Source organism: Siphateles boraxobius, unplaced genomic scaffold (assembly GCF_051911475.1).
Source record: "Siphateles boraxobius isolate OS27281-9 unplaced genomic scaffold, OSU_SipBor_1 24, whole genome shotgun sequence".
Classification (NCBI taxonomy): Eukaryota; Metazoa; Chordata; class Actinopteri; order Cypriniformes; family Leuciscidae; genus Siphateles; species Siphateles boraxobius.
Genome location: NW_027508855.1, coordinates 9,782,019 through 9,800,945, shown reverse-complemented (window position 1 = coordinate 9,800,945; position 18,927 = coordinate 9,782,019). Strand labels below are relative to the sequence as shown.

Below are 18,927 nucleotides of genomic sequence, written 5' to 3'. Positions count from 1 at the left end.
CAGGGATCTTGGTGTAGCTCCTCTGTGAAATAAATAAAAGATGAATGGAATGATGATGACAGTGATGATGACAGACATCTTAGAAGACTAATAAGTGGCATCATGATATCAGACATGAACTGCAAGAAAAATGAAGTGAATAATGACACGGGAGTGTGGAGGACAAGAAAGAAAAATAAACAGCAGGAAAGACAGGTAGAGGGTGAGTCATCGTGCACACTTTAGCCCCATGCAGAGACAATCGTGGACTAGTGAGTGACAGAGGAAATAAGAGGATGATGGGGGGGAACAAAATATAATGATGTTTCGTTCATAAAAAATTGTGATAGAAATGGAAAAAAGGAAAAATTAAACAGGAAATTAATTCATCAAACTGAAAAAGAAAATGGAAAGGGAAACGCAATGACTAGAGTTACTACTAGAGGTAAGGAAATCATTAACTTAAAGGAAGCGGAAAGAAAGGAAAAGGAAAGGAAACTGAAAGGAGGCGGAAAGAAAGGAAAAAAGGAATGGAAAAAGGAAACAAAATTAAATTAGATGTGAAGTTAAAAAAAAAACAGGAAATAAAAAAGGAAAACAAAGTAAAAGTGAAAGAAAAAGGAAAATGGACCAGGAACGGGTAAGGGAAAAGAAAAGGGAAATTTAATTGAAAGGAAAGGGGAAATGGAAAGAAAGGTAATAAAAAGAAAAGAAAAATTGAAACAGAAAGGGAAATTATATGGGAAGAGAAAAGGAAATGGGAAATGAAAAAGGAAAAAGAAATAAAAAAGGAAACGTAAAAGAAAGAGAACAGGAAATTAAAAGGAAAATAAAGGAAAAGTGAAAGAAAAAGGAAAATGGAACTTGAAAGTGAAAGGAATTGGGAAAGAAAAATGGAAAGAAATGTGAAAGGAAACAAAAAAAAAGATATGGGAAATTAAAAGAGAAAAAAGAAAGAAATATGAAAAGATAAAAGACAAATAACAGGAAATGAAAAGGAAACTAAAAAGTATATGTTAAAGGAAAAGGAAAATGAAAGAAAAGGAAAAAAAGTGGTGTGCACTGCGTATAGAGAGAAAGGGGATGGGAGGAGCGTCTCAGACAGAGCGTGTCAGAGGAGTTAAGCCCAGTAGTGTGGCGCTACCTTGTTCCACCAGCCCTGCTGTGGTGCCTGCAGCCGCGGCTACAGCAGCCGCAGCCGCAGTGACCGAGGCGGGAGCCGTGGTCTGCCTGCTACCCACTAACACACACACACACATACCCACACACAATCACAAACAAATTCAGAGGGAGGAACAAAGAGAGAGAAGGGAAGAGGAAAGGGGGCAGAGTGAAAGAGAACCATTTATTAGTCTATGGGAGAAGAAACTGTCAAATATAAGAACACATCAAACCATTTTTTTTTGAGAGACAGGTGGCTCGTAACAAAATGATACCCACTTAAACAAGAGCCATATTGACATCTGACTCTGACTCAGAGGGAATCGTCCCTCCTAACATTCAAAATCACACATATTTATCAACGTCATCTGTTGGACCATCATCTGAAGTGGTTAAAAGCAGAGCACTGGCATCACAGATGAGATCAGAAGGCAGAATTTGCTACTATAACTACTTGAATTTCCATTAAGGAGATCAAATAAAAGAGAACTGACAGAGAGAGACAGAGAGATTATACGTTCAGTGAGGAACCTAGAAATGCATGCTATTTTTATTATGCATGATATCTGCGAGGTCAGAGCTACATGAAAACCGCAAGCTGCGAGATGAAGAGGAAAGGATAGTAAGTAGGTGGTGGGTCACTTAAAGTATGTGGACACTTAAACCACACTTAAAAATGTATGAATTTCTATACACTAGTTAATGGACTAAGTGGCACTTATTAATAATAAGTTGTAATTTGTAATATTTAAAATGATACCAGATAAACTAGTCAAAATTTGTTTCATTTGTATTATTTTTCTATCGTATTTGACCTATTGTAATTGTAATTTGTTTTTATTGTAACACTGTTTTTGAGGACTTATTTTTTTTACTTGTATTATTTAGCATCACAAACTCTGGTAGCAAAATTGGTAAATAGAATATGAAATTTCACTGGTATCTAAAATGTAGACGTCATAGCAACCTTATTTCCAGCAAATATATACTTGATATATATATATATATATATATATATATATATATATATATCAATATTGTTAAATGAATTACTCATATAAGGTTTTGGTCATATGGCTCACTCATAATCGTATTAAATAATCATGATTACAATACTGGCAAAATAATCGTGAATATTTTGGTAAACGTAATTTATCAAAAAATGTAAGTTAGTTCTGAGAAACACTCTAGCCATTCTTACAAGGATTTTACAACCAAAAAAAAAAATGTGTGATCAAAAATACTGATTTTGTGGTGGTAATTTCCAGAATCTTATGGAAACTAGCATGTATGCATGATAAATAATAGTCATACATGACAGATAAAAATGCAGAAGGCTTGTTTATTTTTGTTGTAAAAAATTCAGCCACACAATTTTTACACAAATTTGTGTGTATTTGGCCATTTAAGCATGTGTGACATATTTCTTTATCACACTAATATGGCAATAGCTTTAAGCAGTTCTACGCTTGTGATCGTTTTGTTGTTAAATGGCAAATAATGCAAGAATGCAAAAAAAATAGTTTAGTTGATTTTGAATTGTGTTCAACAATCACAATCAATCTGGAGGGACTGTCTATATCATTTGTTTTCAGGTGCCATTTAGTTTGATGTCTAATACAATGACATTCAAATATTTTAATTGAAATCTAAGTGTCAGAATAATTTTAAGGACCTTGTATAGCATATTGGCAGTCTTGCCCACAAGTCACTTTTATTGAGACCAAGAGACTTAGAACATTTCTTTGGCAGACAGCAGTCAACAAAGCACATCAAGACATGTGATCATACACAGAACAGACTAATCAGAAAACATGCAGATCCGTCAACTCGGCTATCCATCAAAACCGTTCAAATAGTTAATATCCAGCTTCATCATACCCGAGTAACTTACCAGAGAAGTTCCGTGACACAAGCATGGTGGTGAGGATGGCCCCCTGTGAGGAGAGGGAGGAAATTGAACCTCTTGTGTAAAAATAAAATTGAGTGAGTTTCTGTGTCACTATGAAACACACCTTGAGTTTCCTCCTGGCATTGAACTTCTTCAGGCATTCCACAGTCTCTTGTCTGTGCATCATGGAAGCCACAGTAGAGCGTTGCTATGGAAACAAATAGGGAAAAGATTTTGACTGTATCTAGACCTGCATTTTGCTGTACAGTATTTGTATAAGTGTTTTATATGTCTGCATGTGCATATTGGAGAATACATACGCAGACCCATGGGTGTTTGAGAGCTTCCTGTGCAGTGATTCTTTTGGCAGGGTTTATGGTCAGCATTTGATTGATGAGGTTTTTGGCTTCAGGAGTAACTGTGTCCCATTCTGGAGATGGAAACTACCAGAGAAATAAAAAGATATACTGTATATTATTCTATTATTCAGATGCATTCATAAGCTACAGCTGCAAATCTTTGTTGATCAAATAAACCACCTGTTGGAATATGCAGTTTCTATAACTTGTGCATCTCTAAGAAAATTTTACTTTACAGAAGTAAACCACCTGTTGAAGTCCCATTTTCTGATTTTAATGGATTGGTAATATGCAGATAGTATATGAGTCAATTTTGGCTCAGAAAAAATTGCCCTTTGAAAAACCCATATCGGCAAAAACAAGTATGAATCAATACTTCCAAATAAAAACGAATTAACATTCTTAATATGATATTCTGACTATGTGATGGTGATAAAGTGTTTTTGTAATGTGAAAATCAATACGCATTTCACACTTTTTCTTAAAGGTGCAGTAAGAGATTTCTGAGAAACGCTGTTGAAAGTGGAATGGACCGAGCACCAAAACACACTGCCAATCAGCAGTAAGGGGCATTTATACTCATTAGGGGGGAGGTGCCTGTATTGCAATTGTTCGTGAATTTGGGAGCGGAGTGGTGTGATCCTTTTGGGTAGGGGCGTGTTTGTTTGGGTGATTCCAAATACCAACATGGTTTCTCAGAAATCGCTTACTGCACCTTTAAATACAGTATTCTAAATAGAATTTCTGCATTCACATTTAAAAATGCTTTCATTGAATGATTAAATCAGAACAAATATCAATCTAGACAAACGAGTACAAGCAGCAGAGAGGTTGGGCTAAACTCCAGACACATGATTATAACACTTCTTTAACACCTAACATTGCTATAACTTCTTTTAAAGAAAACATCTCTTATGAACCCTCCTGTCTACATGAAACATTTATCAGACAAATATGTTGCACAAGCTAGATGGAGTGGGAACATCAAAATGTCACGATTACATCAGATGGGACACGTGTCAGAGAAGCTAAAACTGCACTGAGGACTGTATATTCATGAAGTGCATCCTTCAGTACATACTTGAAAAACAATGAGGGCAAATGGTCTTTATGATTCTCAATGATCTTCAATCAGAAGAATGTGAGGTTTTGATAAAGAAGGGAAAGAGAGGGGGGAGCAAGACACAGAACTGAAAAGATGTAAAACTTACATCATAAGCTCCAGCTTTGATCTGTTGGTAAAGTTTGTGCTGATCCTCGTCCCAGAAAGGTGGATATCCAACCAGCAGAATGTACAGAATCACACCTGAATAGAGAACAATTAAAAACTAAATAATGATTCAGTTTCAAGTGCATACATTACATAAGCAACATTTCAGGTAACATGTACAGTATATGTCAGGTAATATCATTTGTACTATACTCAAAAGTATTAAAAATTACAGGGGTTGGACAATGAAACTGGAACAACCTCTTTTTCGAACACAATTTATTAATATGATGTAGGGCCTCTTTTTGCAGCCAATAAAGCATTAGTTCGTCTAGGGAATGACAGATAAAAGTTGACACAGTTGGCACCAATGAAACTGACATTTGGCATTGGCACGAGTGAACAAAGGTTTGGGTATAGCAGCCTGACCATGAATATTAACTCTGTGGAGCTCCCGACGAACTGTTTTGGTAGAAAAAGGAGAGTTGAGGTACGCATTCAATTCTGCAGTGATTTGGGCAGCTGGGGTTTTTTTGGTTAGTACCTGGACATCCCTTTCAGACAGCTTCCTCTTGCGCTGACAATTACTTCTGTTGGATGTGGTTAGTCCTACGTAGTGGTATGTCGACATCACCCTGGATACCATAGCACTTGATACACCACAAAGACTTTCTGTCCTGGTCACAGATGAGCCAGAGGGATGGGCACCAACAATTTGTCATCTTTGGAACTCTGATATGTCTCCCATTATGTTTTGTGGAATTGCAATATTTGATGTACACCTGCGCTATTGCTCTGCTAATTCAACCTTCACACTCTGCTCTTACTGCTCTGATTGAATGTAAAAATCAGTGGAGATTGGCCACAAGGCTGCGTATATATAGGCGTGAAACCTCCAACACTATATTGGCCAGTGTTTCAGTTTCATTGTCCAACCGCTGTAGATGAGGATGCAGAGTCTCGGTGCTGTTGTTTGGTAGTAGGTTTTATTAGTGTTGTGTAGGTCGACTAGAAATCCCCAACTCCCGTTAAAAATGAATGACTTCCTGTCTCCGTCATTGAAAATCTCTGTATTTGTGAATATCCCTTTGGGACCCTGCTGAAAAATAAATAAATAAATAAGCAAACCAGCCTAGAACCGTTTTCCTAGTTTGCTTGATCACATATCCTGGCCAAGCTGGTTAAGCTGGCAGGCCAAAAACAGGATTGGATACCAGCTAAGAACAGAAAACTCTCTTGGGCTGGTTTAGGTTTTTCAGCAGGGAAGGTAGACAGCAAGGCAGCTCACTTAGTTTTGAAGCACAGCACAGAAAACCTCTTTGTCTCTTCATAATTAGCATGTGCTTGTCACTATATTTGAGTTTATTTACCACAGGCCCAGATGTCCACCGGTTTGCCATATGCCTCCTTCCTCAACACCTCAGGTGACAGGTAACCTGGTGTCCCTGCAAATCCTGTAAAACATAGTTAAGCACACACTCTTTCAGATACTCCTGCTGCACCAGTAAAATGTGACCGTAAAAGTAGTAACCACACGCAAGATAAAGTGTCCAAAAAGTGAGTCGTGTGGGCGTGTCTCAAAATCAAACTACATGTTTGCATTGCTATGGCAACGATTACATACCAAACCATGCCTGCTGGTCTCCCTGCACCTCGATGGCCAGTCCAAAGTCAGCCAGCTTCACAGCAGCGTTCTTGCACTTGCTGGCCAAGAGCAGATTCTCTGGCTGTGGGGAGAATAAAGACAACATTTCTCCTGCCTTAACGCACAACTTAAACACACACCATCACAATAAAAAACACTGTGCATGCGAACACACACTACACAATAATAGTCAGATATCCATAACATGTTCAAATTTAACATTGCAGATAAACAACCCTCAAAATCTGATTCTTTGAAATATTAGTTGAATGTTGAGTTTGGTTGACGAACTTTCTAATGAAGGATGCGGAAAATACGTTTGTCTTCACTGGCAATAAGAGTGTGTGCACGTATGTGTGTGTGTTTTTCTCCCGACTGACCCAGATTATCTAGCCTCATTATTCTTTGTCACTGATGGATGCTAATAATGTGATATCCCCTCTAGTGTCTCCTGATGCTTCTGCTAGCGCGCACACACACACACACACACACACACACACACACACACACACACACACACACACACACACACACACACACACACACACACACACACACACACACACACACACACACACACACACAAACACACACACACACACACACACACACACACACACAACTCTGAACAGTAAGGGCAGGCTAACAAACCAAATACACAGTCACACACACTTTCACAAGCACTGCACCAGATAGTCAAATTTCAAGCAGCTTTTCCTGCATTGCAGTATCTGGTGGATCTAGCATCCACTTCCCTCACTCTCTGATTCACAATAAAGACTGCAACTAAACTGCTCTAAACTGTGATAAATAAAAATATCCACCACCATTTAAAAGTTTGGGGTCAGAAAGATGATTTAAAAATAATAACAATACATTTACAGAAAAATACATTTATAATATGTTACAAAAGATTTTCATTCCAAATAACCGCTGCTGGAGCAATTAAAAAATGTAGCGTTGCCATCACAGGAATAAATTACATTTTAAAATAGATTAAAATAGAAAACAGTGATATTAAATTGTAGCAATATTTCACAATGTTAGCGTTTTTACTATATTTTACATCAGATAAAACATGCAGCTTTGGTAAACAGACTTCTTTCAATAATATAAATTTTTTTTAGCGAGACCCCCTTCTTTTAAGTAGAGATATATAACAGACTGATTCAAGCCAATAGCATATGCAGAATGATCTAACATTAATGGTAAACAAAATCCTATGAAAATCATCTGCTGAAGTCTATATAGATCTAGATATCAGCTATGGTGGCAGACGCGATCAACTTGTTCTCAAGTGCTCACAGACATTTTCCTGTTAAAGCTGCTTTGAAACAATCTGTATTGTGTAAAGCGCTATATAAATAAAGGTGACTTGACTTGACTATATATATCTATGGACGTTAAAGCTATTGAGCAAATGTGGCTCATAAATGTTTCATTTAGAGCCAGTGGATATCTACTTTTTTACACTGTTATCCTTGTTCCATAACGCTCATTATCACATCATTACCACCATCACCTTCATTAAAATTTCCTAGATTTTTTCTCCATCCTCAGAAGAACTCATATAGCATAGCTAATGCAGACTACTCCCCCCTAAAAAGAGGTTAAACATGCACACTGCTGAGAGCTGGAACACCAGGAAATAATCCCAGCCTTAAATCTCAGTAGTGGGAGGAATTTTGATGAACAGCACCCTCTGAGAACAAATCCAGCAAAGAAGATCTGCCAAAAATCGCTCTTCAACGCTCTTTCACGAACGTATAACCTCTGCAGAGAAATCCATGACTTGACTTCCTAGCAAAAATCTAATCAGCATGGGCACAGCTAAGAAAAAAAGTACATATATATATGCACACAAACACACAGCTGGGTGCAGTGGTTAAATTGGCTAGAGTTGGTTAAGTTTTCTTGTGTAGCCAAGTAAAATAAAATAAAAAAAGCATTGGTCTCGATATACTTGTCTTGTGCAAGATCGTTGCTCTTTTCTGCAGTGGCATTCCTGTCATGTTCACTCAGAGTCCCGCTGTGGAGGAGCGCGTGCCCCGGGATTCCATTCAAAAGGGCACTCCAGTGTGGGTAGACACAGATAGCGTAAAACCAGAGTGCTGGTACTGTAAGAGTAGAGTATGGAGCTGGCCGTTTTTAGCTTGTGCCTTGTTTCTTTTTCTGGATACTGCTATATTGAAACTGAAGCATGAATCTAAACCTACACAGATAAAATCAAGTGATGCACTGAAAATTTTGGCAACCCAAAATATTCAGCTGAAACAAACAAAAAAATAATTTTCAGTTTCAAATCATTGACACACGCAATACAGTAGCTGGGTTTCCATCCAAACGTGAAGCAAATCTTTTTAAAGTTCGCAAAAAAACAAAAAACAAATGAGAATTACACAATGAGTCCAAAATTTTCGCTGTTGTTTGACCGGATGACGTGGTATTGGTAACCTAGTAACCAACAGCAAATAAAACAAGGCATCCATAGAAAATGGAGATAGGACTGCAATTAGTTACAATTGGGCAAATTATAAATTTAGGTCTACTAGCAGTGCAGCTTGCAATTGCCAAATTGAATGCTACGCACAAAAGAAGAAATGTAGAATTTTTTGATGAAGACACTAGCAGCAAGAGCATTAAAACAACGTCGAGCCCCATACATATGGGAAAGACAACGTCAGCAGGATTTTTGGGAGGCATTTTACTCAGAGGCCCCATTTGAAAAGTTATGCAACATTATTGACACCATCCGTGGAAACAGGCGATTAGACACGTGGGTTTAATGTTTGCTACGTCAGTAGTTATTCGGCAAATGCGTTTACTTTGCATCTCCCATTATTCGCATTAACTCTTTTTCACACAAGTCAAAAACCACCTCAAGCAAGCGTAAAAACTTTTTTGAGAATTAAGGGATTCATTTATTTTTAATTTTGCTGTTTCCATCACACATTTCTGATGCGATACTTCAAAATGCGCATGACAACAGGGTGATGGAAACATAGCTAGTGATGTTTCCCGATGATGCGTTTTGACTGCTTCAGTATCTTAGATAAGATACAAAAGGGAAACATGTCAGCAGTGTGGGAGCACTTCATCATGACCAAATATGATGGCTGAGTAGCAATATGTAAAATTTGTTCATCTGTAATATTGTGAGGTGGCTTGTTGCGCACACAACACCCTGAAAAGCATACCGAGTTCAATTATCCAATTACCCAAATTTAATAACCAAAGCGTTATTTTCGGTTTTGGTTTTCAGCTAAATTAAAACATGAATTTATTGATATACATCGGTCAAAGCACAAAGTGCACCGTTTTGGTCTTTGTATTAAACTAAGTTTTATTTTTTTTAAGGATTTGTGCATTTTGAAGAAAACCTGCAGATAAATGGGCATTTATAAAATGACATCACAAATATACAGTAGTAACAAGTCACAATCAAACCACTTATACATGCATACGAGACATCCAAACAAGACAAACCACTGTAAGAACTATTTACGAGATTATAAACGACAGAAAACATGCAGCATGCATTCCGAAACAGTTTCTAAGCATCACCCTCTCCACAGACAAACCACAAAGCGTTAATTATGTGTTTACAGAAAGCATGGGAGCAATGTAATCCAACTGCAAAACATGCTAGATAGTGTGACACTAGTGGAATTATTTCTAAGAACAACGTCGTGAAGCACACTATGTTTTAGAGAAGGTCAAGGGTCACAAGGGAGCAGTCAAATGGCACTGCAGTGAACTCAAACCTGTACATGACGACCGGCCTGGGACCCTGATGTCTACACTGACTCTATGGGCAATAAGAGTAATCTAGAAGGTTCGAGTTACATTGTCGTGGTTCATTAAATTTGCTCTATTATTATTAGTACTACAGACGTATTAGTGGAAGCACTTTTGAAGTGCTTGATCGATACATAAAAATCAATGTCGCTCTTTAAGTCAGGCCAATTAGCGCAGTCTTACCTGAACATTCATGAAAATGAATTTATCACCAGCAACACACACACACACACACACACAAACACGTAGCGCGCTATCACTGTGTGAGATCAGACTGAGTTCTATTGCATTTCTGAGTCTTTTTAATCATTTTCACAGAGAGACCAAAAGCTGCTATTAGCAATTACGTCAGTCATCTTCAAATCAACACAGCGATAGGCACAGATTTCTACAGTACATACCATCTTTTATGAGCACATGCACAGTCACGTACTTGAAGGACAGCAATGACATCACAATCGGCACTTACCTTCAGGTCTCGGTGCACCACGCCCATTTGATGGCAGTGAAGCACCGCCTCCAGGATCTGCTGGATGCAGTGACTGCATGCAAACAGCAGGGGGCGGAGGTTAGTCTGAGCAGCGCTACAGTCCCGTGCACAGGCCAGGGGCGAGGGGGATTTGGGGCAGGTAAAAATGTAAATGGAAGGGGGCAGGGCATCTCCCTAGACTCAAGCCTTGCCTCCAGGTAGCTAAATACAAGCCAGAGGTGAAAACTTAAGTTATCTATGTTATATATATATAATACAATTGCGATATAACTACAATTAAGACATGGAAGCAATGCTTTGTGCCTTTTGAGAGTTCAAGAATATTTCTTTTGTCAACATATGTAGGACCTGTTCTATTAAATCACTGCAAAAAGTTCATGAAAGAAGTTTCCTATTGCTTTTCCAGCCAGCCAACTATATACCTTGAACATCTTTCATTTTTAGTTTAAAAAAGGGAAAAAATATATTCTCAAGAACGTTCATTCAAAAAAGCCAAAAATACAACAAAACGGCATTTTCATACACTATCATTCAAACGTTCGGAAACTTCTTTTAAAGAAATGAATAATTTTATTCAGCAAGGATGCATTTTTTTCAATTACAAGTCCATTTAATTACAACATTGCAGCAGATTTCTATACCCACTGGATTCTGCTAATTGGTGCGTGCAGCTCTACTCTTCTCTTTCTCCCTATAGGGCCGTAAAAGAGGCTCTTAGAAATTAAACCTTTGTAAGGTAAATCATACAGAGTAGCACAGCTGTATATCTATGCAGTCTTTGATAAAAAATATAGTGACATGAGAGTGTAATGTGTGTGTGTTAAGAAGTGTAGGATATCAGCAACACACACACACACACACACACACACACACACACACACACACACACACACACACACGTGTGCTGGTTGCCAAGAGACCCCTACATGTTTCTATGCACAGGTACAGCCTACGCCTGCCTGGGCGACACCTCAGGAATGATGGTTTTGGTATTTAACAGCCCAAACCCAGATCCGACAGGGTCACTGAGGTCGGGTGGTAGAGGAAAAGGCTAAATCAATTATGTATATTTTAAATGGCTCTCTAGGTCAAAGCTATTCCAATAAACAGCACATGCCTTGAGTCCAATCTTTCAATGCTGGAAGAAAAATCCCTAAGATGGGAGTGTTATAGCTGTTCTGGAATCACACAGCACATGGAGGGTGAACAGTAAGAGGGTTTGCAAGCTAAAGTGAGAGAAAGCAGTGCGTGTTTGAAGGTCATATGATATGGGGCAACTGTGAATGACATTAACTAAAGCTACAAATTTACTTACACTAGCATTTAAAAGATTAGAGTCAGTTATTTTTTAAAATAAATTAAAATACATAAATGTTTCAACAAGGACACATTAAATTGTTCGAAATTGACAGTAAAGTAATTTATAAGGTTACAAAATATTTGTATTTCAAATCATTTGTTTATACATCAAATAACCCTGACAAAAGTCATGGCTGCTGAAAATTCAGCTTTGTCATCACAGGAATAAATTACATTTAGAAATATAATAGGATTTAAAAACTTATTTTAAATGGCAATAATATTTCACAGTATTCATGTTTTCTGTATTTTTGATCAACTAAATGCAGCCTAGGTGAGCATAAAAGACTTCTTTCAAAAAAAAATCAAGAATCTGATCCCAAACTTTTGAAAGATTGTGTATTACCAAGCATCAATACACATCAATACAATTATTTCAATAGAATTTTTATTATTATTATTTTCTGAAAAATGTAATGCCTTTCAGCTAATTAATGTCAACGTTCGCATGAGAAGCAAATTTATATAGAGATTTTTCTTTTATCTTAAGAAATCTAAAGAAAAGGTCAAATCGCTATATTAAGATGTCAAATATTTTGCAGTCTGGCTTCAGAGTTTGTTCCACTTAAAAGTCATCAAAGCTCTAAGACTATTAGAAATATTTTTTTCTCTTGGATTCAAGCTTTCCAATGAGTATTAACTAGACCCTTTTATCTAAAATGATTAGCAAATTTACCATCAAACTTAAAAAGACTGCAATACATTAAAATTAAAAACACACTCGAAGATGATTTTGTCATTCTGTTCTGCCCTACAAAGGCAAAACAGTATAAATGATTAGAATTACATAAAACTATTTAAAGCAATCTATTCTTAATGACCACATTTAATCTTTAATACAGCACTTTGAGATGCATTTCTGATAGGGTCAGTGCTGCATAAATAAAGTTATAGCTGTGATTATTATTATCCATGCACTGCGTGAGTTTTCTGGCATGGCAGTAAAGTTCAGGGCTGTAAATTAAAGTGCTGCATTTGCTTTCTAAATGTCTCCCATTAAAAGACCACGGAGCATGACATATGGTCACGGCAAGTGTAAGACAGAATGTCTCTGAAAAATCATTTCTGAGAGTGAATCTGTCTGTTTACTCTGCCTTTAAACGTATGAGCGCATATATGGATATGTTAAATATCCATATATGTGTGCATTCATCATAGTGTGTATGTGTGTGTGTGTGTGTGTGTGTGTGTGTGTGTGTGTGTGTGTGTGTGTGTGTGTGTGTGTGTGTGTGTGTGTGTGTGTGTGTGTGTGTGTGTGTGTGTGTGTGTGTCTTAACACCACCCCCAGTGTCAGCTGCTGATCATAGCTGGTCTGCAAGAGAAGATGTGTGTGTGAGTGTGTGTGTGAAGGGGTGAGATAGGAAGTGTCACTGTATTTCAGCAAAAAATCTCCACTCGAAAGAACTGCTGTGGACATTAAAACGCCTAAAAATGTACTGAAACTCATTGTGCTGCCCTTTCTAATATTAGCTTTATTTCCTGTACTAACATCAACATTACAGTATTTGAGTCTCTTCTCCCACGCTTCATAAGCTAGAGAAGCAATTTAAACGGCTAACTTTTTTTTGCAAGAATCTACACTGAGAAGCAAAATAACAAATCTAAAAAAAAACGATATTTGCAAAAATTCATTAAAACCTAGCATTGTTTCAAGTAAGAGAATGACTGGTAGTTCATGATGCTGTTCATCATTCATGTACTAAAAAGACTACTGAAACTGAACTCTGGGATACTACTGTGACAATAAAACAAGATCAGCTGCTATAATATGACTAGGACCCTATGATTTCTGCGATGTGGAAAACGAGGATGGAATCACAAAATATGTCCAGTCATAAAAATGTAATTTAATGTATCACATGGAATGTCATGGAATTTGAAAAAAAAAAAAGAATAAATCAGAAGTAGGGCTGTACACTTAATCAAATCACAATGTTGACTAGTGTCTGTGAATATTAAATAGCAAAAAGCCATCCGAAATCTGCATGTTCTGCGTGTCTCTGTGAATAAACGGTATGGTGCAGTTTCGTCTAGTTCTTGTACACAGTTTTAAGGAATATCACACCATTTTCAATGTTTTAATTTAAACACTAAACCTCTGTTGTGCAGCGCTTATTTTGCCAAAAAATATGGAAGGAATTGTTCATTACATTCATTTGATTATAACCTTTTTTAATAAATTGGTATTAAATCATAAAACACAGAATCCAGAAAATTACAACAGACAAAAACATTTCATAGGACATTATCATTCTTAAAAATGTAATAAATTAATAAATTGTTAATTGTTTTATGAATTACGTTGATTACACTTATTTTTTTGTTTGTATAAAATGAAATCAAACCATTATAATGGAATACAGAAAAATGAAAACAAAAACACAGAAAAAATAAAATGAAATTTAGAAAAAAAATAAAACTGATTTCAAGACCTCAATCTTGACACAGAAAGCATGGTACATAACAAATATTATAACATACAGTGATTTAAGGATGTTTATACAAAGAACCACTATGAAACTTTAAATACACCATTTCAGAATTGAAACATAATTTAAGGGATAGTTCTGTTATCATTTACTCACCCTTATGTCCTTCCAAATTTGTTTGACTTACTTTCTTCTGTGGACATGCAAAGAAATGCATACAGGTTTGGACCAACATAAGGGCGAGTAAATGATGACAGAATTTGTATTTTTGGGCTATCCATTTAATAGTTGAGGAGCAAAGAAACAAAAACAAATAACTAAAAACTTCATAGGTAAAAAAAAAAAAAAACCATGACACCTTAAGAGTTCTGATCATCTAAACAACAGCATCAAGCTAAAGATCAAGCGCAAGAAGTAAGGACTGGGAGGTTTCGGAAGGCAGTCAATGGATTAGGGGAAGCCCATGATGCCATACACAGACAAACAGATAGACAGACAGACAGACAGACAGACAAGAGACAGGCTACAACTACAGACACACAGACAGGAGCAAGCAGGAACAAACACACGGGCCATATACAGGCAGTGTGTGAGCTACATACTGACCTTCAGGTCCCTGTGCACTATGTCATGTTGGTGAATATGATGGACACTGTCTAGAATCTGATGGATACAGTGACTGTGAAGACAAAACGGAAGAAAAGAAAAAGGAGAGTGGGGAGAGGGAGGGAATGAGAGGTGGGGGGGGGGGGGGGGGGTGTGAGGATGGATAGAGTGAAATCAAACGATTGATGAAGCGATGGCAGTGCATAGAACAAAAGGAGCAGAGATGATAGAAGAAAACAAGGTGACGGGTTGAATGATCGATATACAAGAGATGGGACGAGTGACGTAAACAGGAGTGGGAAGAGAGGGATTAAAAGGAGAGAGGGAAGTGAATGATGGAAGTGAAGAGACAAAACCATTTAGACATGAGACACATAACTGTCAACAACAAGAACAAGATCAGAGAGAGAAAGAAAGAGAGAGTAGGAGAAGGGAGGTGAGGAGAAACAGGTGTAGTGTGTGTGTGTGTGTGTGTGTGTGTGTGTGTGTGTGTGTGTGTGTGTGTGTGTGTGTGTGTGTGTGTGTGTGTGTGTGTGTGTGTGTGTGTGTGTGTGTTAAATCTGAAGGATGTGAGAATAAATGCTGGTGTGGGGATTTACAACAATATAGCGTCTTTGAAGAGCAATTACACAAACAAACACCATACACACAAATATATACATAGGTTTGTGATCAGTCAGATTTAAAAAATTCTTCTTTTTTAAAGAAGTCTCTTATGCTCACCATGGCTGCATTTATTTGATCAAAAATACAGTAAATATTTAAACAATTTTACTGTTTCAAAATATTATTTACTCCTGTGATGGCGAAACCATTCCTCTAGTCTTCAGTGTCACATGATCCTTCAGAAATCATTCTAATGATTTGGTGCTCAAGAAATATTTGCATTCAATCATTTAGCAGACGCTTTTATCCAAAGCAAAGTACAAATGAGAAGAATAGAAGCCAGCAAACCAACAACAGGGAAACTATATGCACGTGCAACGACAAGACCCAGTTAGTAAAAAAATAAATAGATAGAATAGAAATATAATAGAATAGTAAGTGGTAATATTAACAGGTCAAGTGTTGATGAAATATGTGTCTTTAGCCGTTTCATGAAAGTAGCTAAAGACTCTAAAAGCTGCTCGGGTTGAGATAGGCAGGTCATTCCACCAGCTGGGATCAGTCCAGGTGAAGGTTTGTTAGAGTGATGTTGTGAATCTTTGGGATGATGGCACCACGAGGCGTCATTCACTTGCAGAACTCAAGCTTCTGGAGGGCACATTAGTCTGAAGTATTAGCGCATTAGTCTGACTTTTGGTAAAGGGGTACAGAGCCAGTGGTCGTTCTGTAGGCATTATCATCAACAGTTCATATTTTTCCAGGATTCTTTGATAAATAGAAAGTTTTATTTGAAATACATTTATTTGAAAATGCAAATGCATTTATTTGAAATACAAATATTTTGTAACGTTCTAAATGTCTTTACTGTCATTTATGATCAATGTAATGGATTCTTGTTTAATAAATGTTTTAATTTTTTTAAAGAAAGAAATGTGCACTGCCCCCCAAACTGTAGTGTGTATGTATATGTGTATGTACAATTTAATAATTCATGTATGTGTTTATGTCCACCTGCTCAGGGGAGTAACTGAAGTACACGGATAGATTTAAAAAAAAAAAATCTGAAAAATTGTGTGTGGGCAAAATTCAACCAACAATGTATCCTTACTAGGCACAATGTGAAAAGTTTCCAGTGATTTTTTTTCTTTTCTGTCCACACTGAATGTGAAACTGCAACATGATTTAACACAATTACAGCCAATCAGAAAACATTTTATGTTTAATATACAGTTATGTATATAGGACTTTAGACTATTGAGATTTCACAGTGGGCTGAAAAAAACAGTGTGTGTGTGTGTGTGTGTGTGTGTGTGTGTGTGTGTGTGTGTGTGTGTGTGTGTGTGTGTGTGTGTGTGTGTGTGTGTGTGTGTGTGTGTGGTGTTTGTATATGAGACAGTTTGTATAAATTACCCCAAATTTCCAATTAATTCGCTTTAATTCCCATAACTCTAATTAAGTTTATAACATGGAATATTTCAAAAATTCTCCAGCTTAACTTCCCAAGGAAAGTTTCTGGAAAGTTTCCAAAAAAATTACCGGAAATTTTCCGCTCCTTTGCAACCCTAGTTATGACAAAAACATAGGATTTAAATGAAGAGCATCTTGTTACACAACTTAATCTCTGTATTCAGTTTTGCAAGGATATAATTCTTAAATCTAAATTCCAAAGACTGTGCGTGTGTGTATACTGTATATGCATATACTGTATATATGTAAGCAAAACTACAAATGTTTGAAAAGACTAGCTTGACCAATAATATGAATACTGAGATAAAAATGAGATAAGTAAAGTCCTTTTGCTGATTTAAATCACTAAAGCTTGGGCCCGTTTCCATTCACATTAGCATCATACTCACTTTCTGTCACACATCCAACAACAAGAGCCAAAACACAGTGGAGAAGGTGTCAGTGACACCATCACACACACAGAATGAAAGAGCTAGAATATCTGAATAAAAGAGAGAGAGAGAGAGAGAGAGAGAGAGAGAGAGAGAGAGAGAGAGAGAGGTGGAGAATGGGAGGAGGGGAGAAAAATGAGGCCCTAATTACGTGTGTTAATTGGAGCCCTAATTTTCTCCCTCTCTCTGAGGAGGCAGGGGGTAGCGCACGACTGCAGGGCTTCACCAGAAGAGGGGCGTTTAGAGTGAAAGAGAGAATAACAGAGATGGAAAGGATGGAAAGAATGGAAAGAGAGAAAGATAGCAAGAGGAGGGGCAGACAGAAGGTGTCTGGAAGCAGGTCAGCAGGAGATGAGCACTAGAGAAGAAGCTGAGATGTTTCCCTGCATACACTCCTACAAACATTTACTTCCTCTGTCAACTTTACAACTTTCAAATGTGGTCACTATAATGTGGTAAATGATAATTCACTTCTAACTGATATATCTAATAATCATTTTTGTAAAAAAATATTTGTATTATAATTTCCCAGACCAAATAATATTTAAATAAGAAACAGATAATAATGAATATTTATAAATAGATAGTGTAAATGTAATAATTATTTCATATAAAAACAATGCTGTTTATTTTATATAATAATAATAAAATAATAGCCTAATAATAATTATTGTTTATTATTATTATTATTATTGATGTATGTTGTCTAAAATGTAAGTTGTATAAAAGCAATATCACCCTCAAAACTGTGCTATGATAACCTGCACTTTGCTTGACAAGGATATCTAGGGAATGGAAGCTAGCACTTGATTCATACAGACAGTTATCGGCCTATAATTTCATCTCAAGAGGCCTCTCTGTGCATTATATAAACCTATTATAAGAGCCCCTGTGCAATATAGTACATGTAATTGCAGTAATTACAGTGTAAACACATCATACAAGTACACTTTAAAAGCGTAAACTGCCCTTTAGCTCAGCTAAAATGTAATGTGGTAACTAACAGCTGGGTCATGGGCTCAAATACACATTGCTCAACTTTAATAGTGGCGACAGATCATTTACAAAAAAAATTATTCGCTTTTACTTACACAGTCATTTAAGTATTAATGTTGTGCATTTTATATTTTTTATATTTTTATTATATACACAACTGTTCAAAATTTTGGGTTCATACTTTTAATACTTTTATTCAGCAAGGACACATTCAACTTATCAAAAATGACAGACTTTCACATTACAAAAACTATTTCATATGAATGCTGTTGTTGTTTTAACTTTCTATTCATCAAAAAAAAAGTTTTGAATGTATCACATTATCCACAAAATATTAAGCAGCACATCTATTTTCAACATTGATAATAATGAGAAAAGTTTCTTAAGCACCAAATCATCATATTAGAATGATTTCTGAAGGATCATGTGACACTGACGACTGGAGTAATGATGCTGAAAATGTAGCTTTGCCATCACAGGAATAAATTACACTTTAAAAT

General features: G+C 36.7%; 1 protein-coding gene across 45 annotated transcripts in view; it reads right to left on the bottom strand.

Moving 5' to 3' along the window:
- The window catches only part of camk2b1 (calcium/calmodulin-dependent protein kinase (CaM kinase) II beta 1), a 68,778-nt gene that overhangs the window by 32,652 nt on the left and 17,199 nt on the right, over positions 1-18,927 (bottom strand). For 17 of the 45 annotated variants that reach the window (XM_077241306.1, XM_077241280.1, XM_077241314.1 and 14 more), the window contains exons 6-12: positions 10,513-10,585; positions 6,225-6,327; positions 5,971-6,054; positions 4,602-4,696; positions 3,352-3,474; positions 3,156-3,239; positions 3,035-3,077 (exon numbers count right to left, since the gene is read on the bottom strand). In XM_077241306.1, the coding sequence (XP_077097421.1) occupies positions 3,035-3,077; positions 3,156-3,239; positions 3,352-3,474; positions 4,602-4,696; positions 5,971-6,054; positions 6,225-6,327; positions 10,513-10,585 (605 nt within the window). Of the gene's footprint in view, positions 1-1,123; positions 1,220-3,034; positions 3,078-3,155; positions 3,240-3,351; positions 3,475-4,601; positions 4,697-5,970; positions 6,055-6,224; positions 6,328-10,512; positions 10,586-14,927; positions 15,001-18,927 lie in introns of those variants that run through there. The other 28 variants (XM_077241273.1, XM_077241271.1, XM_077241313.1 and 25 more) reach the window with 5 other exon arrangements.